The 15,771-nt window shown below is 39.9% G+C and overlaps 1 protein-coding gene across 2 annotated transcripts in view; it reads right to left on the bottom strand.

Annotated features, from left to right (window-relative positions):
• Positions 1–15,771, bottom strand: part of BRAF (B-Raf proto-oncogene, serine/threonine kinase) — a 62,387-nt gene that overhangs the window by 34,956 nt on the left and 11,660 nt on the right. For both annotated transcript variants that reach the window (XM_009709078.1, XM_009709070.1), the window contains exons 3-4: positions 1,347–1,450; positions 509–611 (exon numbers count right to left, since the gene is read on the bottom strand). In XM_009709078.1, the coding sequence (XP_009707380.1) occupies positions 509–611; positions 1,347–1,450 (207 nt within the window). The remainder of the gene's footprint in view (positions 1–508; positions 612–1,346; positions 1,451–15,771) is intronic.

Raw genomic sequence — 15,771 nt, 5'->3', positions numbered from 1 at the left:
CCAGGATTTTGAGTGTAGCTGGAACCATTTAGATGTATTCTGTTTAGCAGCTTCCATTTACTTGGTGCCTTATCAGGTCAAAACATATTTGTGCACTAGCATCATTGATGATGTCAGCACCGCTCTGGGAATAGTTAGTTCATTAGTTAATTGCTGCTGCAGAGCCAGCAGGGAGGCCCAGAATACATTTTATAGATACAGCAATACAAAAATAGTAGATTATTATTACAGCTCTGCAATGCAGTGTTGATTTAAACCCCCTACATTTATAGATTTTAGAGGGTGTATTCCATCCAAATGTGAAAGTTTTAAGGGCGATCAAGAACTCTAACATCACTTATTTCAATTACAATTCTATCTAATTCACTTAAGCTACTCTAATTAAAAACTTTTGCAACCCCCACCACATCCCACAGATACGAAATATTATTCACAGTTGTTTCATTTGAATTTGAAAGTACAAAGTTGATTTAACCCTACTCAACATTTCATAAAAACCAGTACATACAAAATTGTGTGTCGTGAGTGGCACATTCTCCAAGACCTCCACATGCAACTCCTCTCCTGTGAGCCAGGAAATGTCAGTGTCCCAGCCAATTGGCTTCTTCTCCCTAAGGTGTAAATAAGCCTTTCATTAGCACCAGCACACAAGCCCTTGCAGGTCTCCTGCTGAAGATGTGAGACCAGGTAGAAAGTTGCACTATGGGGGTTTGCTACCCAGTCTGTTAACTGTAGGAAACTTTAAAGCCAAGCCATTAAACTCAGCACACACCAAGGAAAGTACACATTCCCTGGAAAAACTGCATTAAAGAAATGCACTTTTTCAATAAGCTCCAATAGTGCCCGATTCCCTGGTTCCAAAGCGACAGATACCTTTCTGATCAAATAAAGTGCTTGTGAAAGTACCTGTCCCAGAAGAGTTCCAAAGAGATGGCTAATTTTGTGCAGTAAGATAATCTACAAACTTTTTAGGGCTAAAAAGTCAATTTTTTTCCCCCATAGGAACTCTCTATATATTCAGTTAAGAAAGGACTATAACCAAGTCAAATAAAGCCAAAAAGTTAACGAAACCTATTTACTTGCTTGGTTAGCATGAGTTTGATTGAGTGTTTTTTTTGCCAGCAGTCTATAAGATATTAATCTACATTACGCCTGTTCTTGAAGTGATTAAATCTTTTTTTAGGAGTTTGCCATTCTTTTTAGATATGTCTTCAAGGTGTAAATTGTTTTAGTGCAAAATATCGTATCATTCTGAACTCTGAAAACAACTTCTACAATGTCGGATGGAACTGGCCATACTGGGTAACTCCAAGAAGAGATTCTAAACTATCACACACAAACCATACCCATCTTGTATTCTGTAAACAGCACAGCATTCTGGAATAAGACCTCTCATCATCAGAGCTTTCTTTAGGCTGTCTCGGACTGTAACTCCACATCTTGCTGGAACCTAGAGGCCAAATACCAAAGAAAATAATTAAAACAAGTTCCAATTTATCCTCCCAAACAGATGCAAACATTTTGACCCTCAAGCGCTAAACCCCATTTTTCATGATGCTTTACAGAATGCTAGGTAAGAGTTATTCAAAATATTTTTTTGTACTATGGAAAATTTCATTGGTGAATAGTATGTAAGCAATCTAGCTCGGCTAGAAGAGAGAACAAGCTCTAAATTTCTATTGACATTTGGAATGAAATCTTGACCCAACTCCAAAAGTGACTTTCCAACTCTTCTCAACTTGAAAAAAGTGGAGACACAGCACACAGATAGCTAATAATTATGCACATCTATAAAAAGTTCAGGCCAAGCTGTAAAATTAAGTGTGGCAACATGCCAAGTGGAATTAAAATGAAAGAACTAACTTGGATCACACTCAAAAAAACCCATTATGATAAAATGTAAACATTTTATTTTCTATTTCTAAAATAGAAGATAAGCATGCAAACAAGTAAAATAAGACAATCATCTGAGTCAGGCAGACCATCACCTCTCACTTTAACCTGTATTTGCAACTCTACAGGCACTTCCTATTTGAAAAACATATCGCTCTCTTCTGTTTCACCATTTGAAAGTTTAAACATCTAACAGGGCAGAAAGAATTGAGAAGCACACTAAAACAGGCCAAATAAAGAACTGCAAACTATGCAAAGTAAAGATATTTTCCTTGCCTCTATTCTAGCTGTAGACATATCTTACAGGAATAATTATATCATCTCCAGGTATACCTGTGATTTAACAGTGTATAGTGTCAAGCCATAAAAACAGAACAATACATAATCTGGTGATTAAGTGTAGTTAAGGTGTTAAGTGTTACCCACTTACTATTTCTAGAATTCAATAGTGAAAATATGTAACGCTTTAGGTGTTACACTGGGACATCTCCTATAATCAAACATCAATCAGAAGAAAAACCTGCACTTAACTAACAAAAAAAGTCCATCTGAACACCTGAGACTCCATTCTAGCTTGCTAGTGGCCTAAGCCAGAGCCCTCGGTAGCCAAAAGCAGTCTCTTAATCAGCTTCAACTGGCTTTGGATCAGAGCCTAGTTTTCTCTCCTTGCACTTAAATTTCCATGGGTATTTAAGGGCCCTATGTCCTACTTAAGGATGACAGTGAAAAGTAGTAGTCTATTTCAAGTAGCTTTGTGAACATCACTTGAGGTTATGCTATATATTGCATTTCTAGAACTCAAACATACGCTCCTCAGAAGAGACAAATTAAAGGAATATTTTGCTTTACAATCTTCCTCCCATTAATATGAAAGTGCTTCTTACAGGATATCTCTGCATTTCGTCTGGTCAACACAAACATTTAAAAAAGAATTTCTACTAATTCCTTGGAAGAAACATCCTATAGCATACTGCTTTACAATCTTGATATTCAGCCTTCAGTGACTTCGTTTTACATATTCCATTACTTCTTAATGCATCTTTTTATCCATCTAAGTAAATTCTTCCCATTCTAGAAGTTAACACTGTGGCTTGCAATCACTTGTAGGTCATTCCTCCAGCATAAAACACTCTTAGTTGTTACTAATACCAGTCACTGGTATTCAGAGGTAGCCTGGGAGTGCCTATTATCACCAATATCGTCAACAACTTTCCATTGTAAAATTCAGCCCACTGTTGCTAAAGTCTCTACCAAACCAACTGTTCACACTGAAACCAACTGTTCTTAGGGCTGTTCTGTGAGCGGTACCCCCTGCTCCTGACCCCTGGCAATGTGGTTAGCATAAGTAGCACCCTTTTATGCAGCAAGCAGCCATTCTCTGTGACTGAGCGGGTCACATATTCATTCTCTTTCACCTCATTATAAGGTCCTGAAGGTCCTGTGAACCAAGCAGACAAACCAAACAGATTTCTTCTTCCACTCCCTCCCAGCCCCAAGGTTACTGGGTGCCAGGCCAATTACTCCCTCCCTTGCCGGTCTTGAAGGTGCGAGGCACCTGGGGCCAGGAGGTGGTGGTGATGGCCCCGTCACAGAGGAGTGAAGCGTTAACAGCACACAGAGCACTCTCTATAAAACCAAGCAGTTACCGGTCCTAAGGGGGGAACTTGGATGGGAGCTGCTGCTGGACAGTGAGACCCATGACCCGCTGCCGGCCAGGGATGCCTCCACCGTCCTCTGCTTCTTCTGAGGATTGAGTGAGTGACTCATATTCTTTTATATGAATTTCGAGTCTAGGTTATGATTGTTATATTGGTACAGCCAACCATGTATTAAAGATTTGATCCAACCTGCAGAGGGTCCAGGTGATTAGAAATCATAACTTAAGTTGTATTATAAATTCTGTATTAGACTACTTATAAATTGTACAATATTGATTCTGCTTGTAGAAGTCCTGTGCCATTCTAATATAAATTCTGTGCTATATTAATCAGAATATCCTGTTAAGCAAATAAAGCTTTAGTTGTAACCATGATTTAGTGCCATCACCATCCTGTCAAGGATCCCTAAAAGAACCTGTCTGTCCCCCTCAGTGTTGGATGACAAGTTCTCCCTGTCTCCAACATATATATTTACAAATACAGAGTAAATATTTTTAAGAATTTGACTAAAATCTCTGAGGATTTCAGAGGTGCTCTCCAACCTCCCACACACATCAGGTCCAATCATGAGCCATTCTGATGAAGCAAGTGTTCTTCGTCTCAAGTCTATTTTTCCTCTAAGTACATCTCCCACTGGATTGAGGCAGAGGCCCCACAGACACTTCAGTTCTACCTTTCCAGCAACCTCAGTTACCTCACCACCAACACCCACAGTGGAAGAAGAAATTCAAATACTGAGATGGTGACATGACAGACCGTAGAGGAAAAAGGAATGAACAGAGCCAGGAAAGCGGCTGGGCATGAAGGAGAAATGGGAAGAGAGAGGCAGGACAAACTTAAGAACTGACCAGGGAAAGCATGTGTATGCTGGGAGAGGGCATTACCATCAGCAGGTTGGTGGGAAACAACCAAGCAGGACAAGGGGAAGACAGACTGAAGAGCTAAATGAGACAAAGAGCAGGAGACAAAGATACAATGAACAACCACGCAGGGGAGAACTGGGGAGGCAATGGAAACACATCCTGAACAAGAAGCTTTCATGCTGTGATGAGGAGAAAAGACATCTCGTTTTGGACAAGGAGCATCAAGAGGATGGGAGTGCCTAAGACAAGCAGTAGAACTCAGCATAGAAGCAGGGAGAGGTTCTAGTTCAGGCAGAAAACTTCAAGGTAGTAAGTATTAAAAGAAACCAGCGTAGTAAAATCTAGACCTGGGTGAGGGAACAGAACAGGACAAGGAGGAAAAGCCAAGTAGTGCAAAGGTGACTAACATTAAAGAAGAGATGAAGAGAAAAAGGGAAGGAGCCTTGTGCTCACTGGAAGATGTTTTCTTCCTCCAGCACTGATCCTCCATAAAGGGTGACAACATCCTCCAGTAACTCATGAAGCAAGGATCTGCATCAGGAGCCCAGAAGTTCCAACTCTATTAATGAATTACACTGGTGTAAATAATGCCACTTCACGTGCTACTTTTTTTTCTTTTTAATTTTGCTGAAAACAAGATTTATGAAGTTACAGGCTTCCTTTTAAGAGATCAATAAAGTCAGAAAGGCAAGCTCTCAAAAGTTCGGAGGTATCAGAATGAAGGTTGCCTACAGCAATGCAAGTGCAACAGGACAATGAAAAATGTGCATTAAGCATCTCACTCGCTTATCATTTGCTGCTCCTCAGTATTCCTTCTCCAAGTCCACTTCATTAAAACCCAAGCCATATTTATGCAACTCGCAGTTAGAAACATGGACAGAACATTTGTTCTCTTCACTGCCATTTGCCACAAGATCCAGCTAAAAAAAAAACAAACTTAGGGAACTGTTTGGATTGCTTTCAAAAATCACCAGGATCCTGAATCAGCATCACATTTAGAACATTCTCTTACAGAACTCCTGAGCAGAGAAACAGAAGGCTAAATTAAAAGAACTAAATACTAGAATAAATCCCTGTAGTATTGATTAATCATTTTCTCAGACTGGTACAGTACGGTCTATCACCATCTGTGCATTAAGCCCTTCAGTCCCTACCAGTGTCTGCTGTAAAGCAGAAATCTCGCCCTGCAAAATATTCCCTCTAAAACCTCTCTTTTTCCCCCATCCTCTTCTCACACCCAAATCGTGGCAAAGTTAAAGAAAAATCCCACTCCAAGAAAGTAATTTGGAGAGTAACTCAATCTTAAAAAAGAGAAATCAAAATAAATGATTTTTTTTCCAGCTAACAGGCAGGTTCCTTGAAGCAGGAGTTTCAGAAGAGCTTCCTACTCACCCCCCCAGCCAGAGGGAGGGCGTGCGGCCCCGCAGCCGGGGAGTACAGAGAGTGGGAACCCCAACGTGGAGCAGCCCCCCAACCCGCCAAGCCCCCGGGTTGCCTGCCAGGAGTCGGCAGCTCCAGCACAGCAGGCAGGAACTAAAGTGGGTTTATCAACTCCATCAAGAGTTTTGACAGGATTCCCACAAAGTGTTTTACCTGAATCCCATCACCATTTTTTGACAAAATCGGTTCCCCATGAGAAAATTTCTAATCTGTTCCAAAATATGCACCCTTATGACTGTAATCCAGTAAACTGAACAAAGTTCGCATTTTATTGAAAAAAAGAATGCTTAGTTTTATTTGAAACCCACTTGTCCATGTCTATCCATTATCTTTCGATCCCTCTGTTTTTTAACTAAGAGAATCTAAATATGTTTCACAACAGTTACCACCTAGAAATTCATGCTACTGAATTAGGGGATTTGCTTCCAAATTCTAATTGCTACAGGTTTTCTTTTTAAGTTACTTATATACCTCAGATTTGTAGATCAGAAAAGGTTTAAGTTTTTACAATTTGAAAGTTGATTCAATTTTCAAGCAAACAATTTTCAAAAGTGAAGAGCACAAAAGAGTATGGGCTATACAATACTAAGGAATGGTACAGAAACTGCCAATACAGACTGCAAGAAGTGTTCAGTGCGTAGCTTAACAATATACCAGAGAAAGTAATTTACTTGTGCATCTTGCATCAGGCAAGTAGTGATTCAGGATGACACCAAAACACAGGCTCAGCTTTGCAGATGTGAAGACCCAAGGAAATGAATGAAAATTACTCCAGATTACAAAAATTCTTAAAGCAGAGTCTTACTACCTGGACAGATTAAACAGAACTATAGCACGTAATTTCCTCATTTCTTTTACTCATACAAACTATTTCTATGGACAGTAAGTATACATAACAACATTGCTGATATATATTTAGTACTGCAGCCACAAGCATTTAAGCAATGCATAATAAATAATTTATTTCTGTAAATCAGGTCATTCCCGATTCAGTAAGAAATTCAGGGCTACATCCCTAAATAACTCTTACATCACTTTTCTAACATCAGAGCAGAAACTGGCATAGTCTCAGTAAGTTAAAAATGCTTCCTTACACCAATGCAGTTTCCAATATTTCACAGCAATAAAGAGACTGAAGAGACTAAGCAGCACTTCAAAAATCAATGTAAAGGTATTCTCTGAAAGCAGAGAGGCTGGACAGCTCTGAATATCTACTATTATACTTCTCAAAACTAGTTAGCGGGTTCCATTTTTTCCTCAGTCTAGCACTGTAGCTCAGCTCACTTTAGCCAAGTAGTATGTATGTATGTATGTATGTGAGGTATGTGTAACACACCTTAGAGCTTCAGAAAAATTCTAAACAGTTAAACACAGTACTGGGTACAATAGTGAGAATATTCCAAATAGTATGGATTTTGAAATATCACTTCAAAGTACTGATTTGCTTACCTCAACACATACACCTTCAGAGATCACACTTTTCCCCCTCCAGAACCTATATGACTAAAAAATGCCACCAATATGCTCACAGAATTCAGTATGTCGGAAGAGAAATAAGCTAAGCTATCTTTTTGCCATATAACTAGTTTTGCCTTCCGACATGTTAGGGTTTCTGGTAAAATCCCAAACACGAGATCCACACTTAGTTTCTCATCTTAAATATGAGATACAACTGTTGACGAAATCAGTCAGCCACTTTTTACAGCACTAACAGATAAAATTAACCAGCTGTGTGGCAAAAAGGACATAAGATGATACTGAACATCATATCCTCTATAAAATGAAGAACATGGCTTTCAGACACAGCTGTTCTGCATTTCAGGGCATGAAACTCCGACCAACTTCCAGGAGAAAGCAGCATTTAAGAACATACATTCTTAAAGGAGCACATTAGTATGAAAAATGGGAGACAATTCCATCGCATTAAATCTTGTTTCCAAGGGAAGTTGAACAGAATTAACCCATTTTACAAAGCTGTTACCGTTCCATCAAATGCATCCCATTTAACTTGCAAAGACATTGGTTACCAGCACCCACTCACACCTCCAACGCAACTAAGGGGTACTCATTTGTAGAACACAATGGACCGATTTATGTCAATACAGAAATATTTACTCAAGAGTATATCATCACTAAATCACACTGGATCAAACCTGCTGTGCCCAGTCAACAGCAGCCTCCACACTATTGTTTTTCAAGCTTTTGAAGGGTAGCTCCCAAACTGTGTTCAGAAGAGCACTAATAATTTGTAAGATTATAGCTGGCAGCGGGTTCACCATCTTAGTTTTAGTTAGGGTGAGTACCAGTACCAGAAGTTGTGAAGACTGACAGGGACCCACTAATAAAAAAAAGTTTGGAAAACACAGCTTTAGACTTCAGACTAGAGAGAAATGCTCATCTAGAAAAATATCCATAGCCACTATATGGGAATCAAAACCCAGGACCTTCAGGTTTCTGTTCAAGTGACGAAAAGAGTCAGCTGGCTGCTCTCCAAACCAAAACCCAAATGCATTAAAAATTTAAGTTACAAAATAGTTTAAATAAATCTTTCTAATAGGTCAGATACAGAGTCCACTTGCATAGTATCCTGCCTCAGATGATCACGCTCCAAATGCTTTAAAGGCAGGGGGCAACAAACTGTACTGCAGAAAGGCTTGAACACATATCCCTCTCTTAAGCTGTTGCAGCTGATCCTAAAAACAAACAGATACTTTCATCTCCAGGCAATACACACATTCTCTACAAATATTAAAGCTTTGGTTGGTTAGTTTGCTTAAAGACCATCAGGAGCCACAAATCTAAATGACTTACTAGACATGGAATTAAAACATTCCTTCCGATTATTTTCAGATTTGTCACTTGCATTCCATTTCATCAAGAGCCTGCCCAGCATATCATGAGGCACAGGAAACACACTCCAAACAATATTTTCCTGTCATTCATTACTTTCTACAGACAGACTTTCCATCTCTTAAGAAATCCCTAAGCTCTCCCTACTTGAGGGACACTCTTAAAAAGCAGTGATCAATGTTGCACAATGCATTCTAGATGACAAGCCATCAATTTCATAATGGCAAGTTTTCAATACTGTTTGACTTCACAATCTAAGGCTTAGTGTCAATAAAATTGAAGTAGATTATTCTCTTTTCAACACATACTACTTTGAATTTACCCAATGTTGAGCCTGTGTGGTGGGTTAACCCCAGCAGGCAGCTACACACCACGCAGCTGCTTGCTCACTCCCACCCTCAGTGGGATGGGGGAAGAGAATTGGAAGGACAAAAGCAAGAAAACCTCTGGGTCAAGATAAAAGATGATTTAATAAGTGAAGGAAAAAAAAAAAAGGGAAAAAAATTTCCTACTGCTGCAGGAGCAATCACTCACCACCACCAGATTGACGCCCAGCCAGTCCCTGAGCAACAGCAACTTTGGAAAAACTCCCCTCTTTTACTGCAGAGGATGATGTTACATGGCATGGAATATCCCTTTGGTCAGTCGGGGTCAGCTGTCCCTGCCGTGTCCCCTCCTCAGCCCACTTGCTGGGGGGGGGGCAGTTGGGGGGCAGGGGGAAACAGGAAAGGCCTGGACCCTGCAGAAGCACTGCTCAGCAAGAGCTAACACACTGCTGTGTTGTCAGTACTGTTTCGGTCACCAGTCTAAAACACAGCACTGTATGAGCTGCTGTGAAGAAGATTAACTCCCCTCAAGCCAGACCCTGGTACAGTCTGCTGTAGTGCTGCTGCTCACCTTGCTTCATTAAACACCTCCCAAAGACACATTCTTCAGGCTTTCCTAGACATGAAGGACTTACAGTAGCTGTAAAGTCCATTTCATTGTACAACTCTTGTGATGTAATAAAATTTTGTTTGCTTATTGATAGGCTAAAAGAGGTTGTCCATAGTTAAATTTCCTCCCAATGAAAACTGATAATTTACTCTCTAACTTGATTTTGCCTTTCAGCAGTAGGATAGGTAGGCCAATAGCTCTCCCAGGTCACCTAAGTACTTAAAAAAAAAAAAGTATCAAGTGAAGTTTGCTTGAAAGTAAACTACCATTTACTTCATTCTACCAGTTTGTTCTTATGATGCATAAAATTCCAAAGCATTCAGATACATTCAGCAAATATCCATTGGCATAGGCTACAAATAAACTCCATTTCTGCTGCATGTTTGATATGACATGAGAATTTTTAATTGGTTTTTATTAGATAAACCTAATCACGTTAAACCAGTTGTGTCATTAAAAGCAAGAAACTAGTTCATGCAGCTGCCTGAACATCCCTTCTCTGAATTTTCCTTGTACTTGACAGGTGAAACTGGTAGGACAGCTTGAACTCCTATAGAAATCCAGTGCTTACTACTCAGTAAGCTTGAGGCACACACTCACAGCATAAACTGCAGAGAGCAAGATGCAAATGTTAAGTCTAAAGAAATGCATGGAGTATCAGATCCAAAAACAGTACATTTGAAGGATCCCAGTTGTGCATGCATGATAAATTCATTTATGCTAAGAATTTAGGTAAGGTAAAAATATCTGATTCTTCCAGCCTTCATGACTGCAGAGAAGACCACATGATTGCTTGTCTAATTAAAAGGCAGATGTACTAATTAATCAAGGTGTGACAAGAGTGAGAAACCTGAAATGATAGTTGTCCCCATGCAGAGCATTCACAATGCTGTTTAGTTTCTGTAAGTCTTAAAAATACAAAGTCTCCCTTTTAAAAACTCAGTCTTATATTTGCATTTTGAGAACTTTCATTAACTTTCTAATACATATGTAACTATGACACTTACATGAAGCATACAACACATAACAAAGTGGAAAAGAGCTTTACTAGCCCAAATTTATACTGAGTTTTTACACAAATCACCTCTAATTACTATTAAACTTTAAAAAGGCAAAAAAAGAACAACCAAAACAATACAAACTTCTATAGCTCAACACAGAAGAAAGGGGAACTTCCTTTTTTTTTAAAATCAAAGTATTACTTTTGGTTTAGAAGCTGACAAAGGAAGTTTTGAGACGTCATGGCAGGTGGAAACACACAATGATTTGATCCTATCCAGAATATGCAGACAGCTGAAGTACTCAGAGGCCACCAAGCTTTTCCAAAGCAGAAACAGCATCTGCTGCTCTTGCCCTCCCAGTTCACTGTCACTACTCAGACCACTATGGTCAGAATTAAATTCAAAACGATGAAATCTACTCGTTCATGCTCACAGATAAAGAGCAGGCACTGGAGCTCCAAGAGGACGCCCTATAAACTCACTGAGCAGAGCAGCAAAGACTCCTTACCACCCTTACAGCCACTCCACCAAGGTGGCCAGAAGACATGAAGCAAACGCTTCCTCTGGAAGTTAGTAGTGTGCAGCAGACAGCAACAGGCTACATACAGATTAAAAGGGAGAACCATCACAACCTGATGCCTTTCAACTGCCCATCATTTCTTACACCTAAACACCGATTTTTTCTAACTTTCCACGCTCCAGCATACCAGCATTCAGGACCACTCATTTGCTTTCAGACTGTTTCCTCCCACACTATAAGCACTTGGCCAGAAGAGATTTCTTGGGTAATCAAAATCATTCAAGGCTGCTAATATAAGCAAGTTATATGATCTTGTTCACAAAGTACTTGAGTTAAAAGTCCCCACTACCACATTCTCTTCTTTCCTACTAGACTTCACTACAACATCAGAAACCTCCTAATATTGTTCCTCTGTGCGGTTATGACTAGTTTTAACTATTTGTTTTTGCACCAGGTCTTGTATTACATGGCTTTTCTCAGAAGCCTGTATTTCCTTCAGTATAAAGTATAGAGAGCTAGCATGGGGTAGATTTAAAGACGAACACGCAATATGAGTACTCACACCACATATAACCATGCCCGTGGAATCCCCTACCACAAGACACAAATTGCTAGTATCCATAGGGTGGGTTTAATGGAGACTGGACAGAGGGTTTCCAAATAGAAAAGGCTTAAACTCATAAAATTCCTGACTGACAAATAGCTCAAATTTGGAAGATGACCGAGGGAAAATATCATACATGCCTGCCCTATTCTTGTACTCTTTCACTGCAACAGAGAGATACTCCACATACGCCCACAAAATGTTTATTCCACCCCAGGTCTCAGAACACTTTCCTGCAAGGGACCAGCTGCAACTGATGTGCCACAGGAAACCTGGCTAAAAAGTCCTACTAATGTCTTAAGGTCTACAGTAAACAAGCAATCCAATAGGTGAAATTCCTAAATAATTTTAACTGTTTTGTCAACTTTTACAGAGGAAAGCAAAAATTGGAACAGTTCTTGCAATTAGGAATGGGGTTTTTTTCCTTATCCCAAGCCCACCAGCTTAACATTGTCGGTCCCAAAGACATGCAAAAGAAACTTTACCCAGGTGCACAAAAACCACCCCCTTCCCCCCAAACCCTGAAATAAAAAAACCCACACAACTAGAAGCAATCCCCAAAAATAACTGAATCTTGTCCTATATGCAAATACCATATTCCTGTAATCTTTACACTCATAGAAAGCTGTTTATGCTCATTGCCAGGAAGTCATCTTCTTCAGTCCATTTTAAACTTTTTCACTGTCTTCTGCCTCTTACATTAAACTGAACTTATCCTATTGAGATCTTTAATGACTTCTTCCCATACCTCTGGATCAGTTGTTAATCCTCATTCTCCTTGAGTTACTACCCATTCCCAACAACCAGCTATGTGTCTCCTTCAATTCATTTGTATGAGTGTTATCTTCCGTTTCTTTTCTCTCTCTCTGCTTGCACCTTCAATCATATAATTTGGGAAAAACCAACAAACTCTAATCCACATCACAATTATCTAAGGATCCTACAAGGCTGTGTTCTGTTCCAGCTTCACGCATTCTCTCAGAAACCCCCCCAGTATATGCAACCTTTGCTTTTATGCTGACACACTGTCATCCACTTCCCATTCAAGACTATTTCCCTTCCACCAAAACCAAGTCTCAGCATCTAACATAATCTCTCAGACTTCTAGCAGCCAGCTTAAGGTCTTAGTTCTTACCTCTCTCTCCCTTCCAAAAGCTCTCCTGTGATTAGCAGTTTTGTTACTATCCACCCCACAGCCATTTAGATTCCTAACCCAAATAAGCTTTAAACTATTTTTTCCCTAAATTCTCCCACCCACAGTTTGGATAAGTCTCATCAATTTGTTCTGCAAAATAACTGATGATCTCAGGTAGACTTCTACCATCTTGCACTTTCATTATTTCAACATCCTTCTCTCCGACCTAGAACAAAACCAAACCAACCCACCCGCACAGACTTATCCTGCTCACATCTATGCAGAATGCTTCTCCAAAGGACATTTAACTTGCCAGTTCAACCATGCCACTGAGGAAAGAGGAAGTATACGTATTTCAGACATTTATCTCTCTGCATTATAGGGGATAAACATCCCCCCCCCCAAAAAAGCAAACAAACTGCTGTTTTTTCTAGGAGGCTGTTCAGAGAAGGAAACTTCTCTTCATCCCTTCCCAGGCTGACTACAGATGAACACAATCTCCTACTTCTGACACTACTTATTCACTGGTGCCCCTCCAACTAACCAAGCCAGCTACATGGTTTTGCTTTCAAAAAAAGCTACATTCTAACCCTGCTGTGTCACCAGTTGAATCAAGATGCTGACTTCAACTGCTAATTGATCAGCAGCAGTAGGCTCTACCACATACTGGCTGGGCTTGCAAGGAAGCACGTTCACACCTTTTCCTACATTAGGAAAAACTTTGTCCAACACTCTGCTTTATCATGACACTTACAAAGAAACTTGACATTTGCTACACTACCTATGCACTGACATCGCTTACACTGATCAACATGGCCTCCTTTCTTTGTACTCCATCAGTTTCCTCACATTGTATTTCTAATTGGAGCCAACTCAAACTGATGTATTTGCTTGATCCTACACACAAACAATACTACCAATAAACAAAAAACAAAGACAACTCTCAAATAACAAGGCAGTTGCTAGTCAAAAATGTAAGAATCTCCCTCCCCATTTCTTGCATTTTTAACAGCTCTAAACAAACAAAAGGTTGTTGTAGTACTTGGGACTGCTTCAGAATACAATCAAAAATAAATAAGGGGGTTGGTTCTCCATTACCAACTTAATTCCAGTCACTTTAAGTCAGTTTAAGAACTGTCATTGCATTCCTAGATAAAAATAAACAAAAACTCCCTAGTATTTGACAAGATTTCTGATTTCTCCCCTCCTGAAGTGGGTCTGTGGTTGGAGGCACAGACTGAAAATATTATTGTGATATTAAAAAAGATTTCTTTCAGAAGTAGATATTAATTGAAAGCAGTTAAGGTTGGGGTGGGGGGAAGTTTGCTGAAACACTGCAACTTTAGCAGCATCTCTCCTCCCCCAGCTACATGCTTGGTTGTAGGACACGTTTTATCCTTACTTTAACAGCCATATGGAATGGGGACTTGGGGGGGGAGGACCTAATGGCAGGTACCATCACAAGAAATCTCCTACACCCCACCACATCAGAAGCTATCCTATACACTTGAAAACCCTAAACTACCAACATGCCTACATAAGCAAATGGCTCAGTTAAAGGGCGCATGTGAGACATAACAGGTCTGTTTTTAAAGGAGAGGTTATGAAGGAAGACTAAGATGGGTGCAACACTTCTCCATCCATTGAGAGAACAAAGAAAGTCTACTACAGCAAATGTTCACGGAAAACTGCTGGGTACCTTTTATGCTAGTAGCCTAGCATTTGACTACCAGCAGTTAAAACTGCACTGTAAGCTGCAATTCCTTCTGAATTGGGTTTGCTTCTGAAATGTCCTTAGTTCAACAGACTACATGTAGGATCAATAAATATTTAAAACAGAGTAACAACATTGAGAGTCTCTACACAAGAAATTCCTGACTTTTAATAACATGAACACTGTTTCAAGTTTGAGAAATGAACTTCAGCTCCAAGGCCAACAACCCCAACACTCTGAGTTCCTATAAGCACCATTGCACTAAAAGAGATAATTTACTAGGTCTATTAAAAAAAGGTTCAAATTAGTAACACAACTAGATCCAAGCAGTGTGTAAAACTGAAGCAAAACCAACTCAGCTCTCTCCCTGAGCCAAAGCTGAACTGTAAATTTGCAGCATCTGCTGACCAGACCTGAATATGTATTTCCAATTGCTTATTTAGAATAACAATTTCAACCAAAACCAAGTCTCTCCTAGCAGAGCTGGAGCTGACCTCCACCTTGCTATACAGCACATGAAGCTGAATCCTGTCAACTTGAGCTTCCAGCCAGCGATCCCACAGGTGTAGCTCATCTGACAGATTCTGTTCCTTTATGTAAGTGCATCTACAGACACACTTATACCATACTTGAGACTAAAAGGACTTGCACCTTCCCTCCACCACTAGCCTATCTCCTACTCTTTTGTCAGTACCCCTTTTTTTTTTTTTTAATTACCATAGCACAAGTCTACAGATTTTCCTGAAGCTTTATTCTTAGTGACCAACATTTAGCAAGCTGGAAACAAGCTTCAGGGCTAGACTGGTAAGGTAAATGGTGTTTAGACTCCAATAGCGAGCTGGGACCGGCACAAGAGCCTCTCCCTGACTACACCCAAGTTAAACTACATTTAACTCCCATAGCGAGGAAAGAGCATCTAGACGCAGTGCTGGAAAAAACTCCTATCACCTTGCTGCCAGTCACTGAGTACTACTAAGTGCTACAATTCCCTCACCAAATGACAGCACATCCTCAAGCTAGAAAGTTACCTCTTAGTTAAGCAATATAAAAAAACCCAACAAGTGAAAACAACTGTCTTTTAATCTTTTGTTCCCACTATAAGTCTTATGATTTCTTTTGTTTGGTGGGGCAGGGGGAGGGAGGGAGGGAGGGAAGGA

This window comes from Cariama cristata, unplaced genomic scaffold (genome assembly GCF_000690535.1).
Source record: "Cariama cristata isolate BGI_N322 unplaced genomic scaffold, ASM69053v1 scaffold16880, whole genome shotgun sequence".
NCBI lineage: Eukaryota > Metazoa > Chordata > Aves > Cariamiformes > Cariamidae > Cariama > Cariama cristata.
Note: the sequence above shows the minus strand (reverse complement) of the source record. Positions and strands in the feature narration are given on the sequence as shown.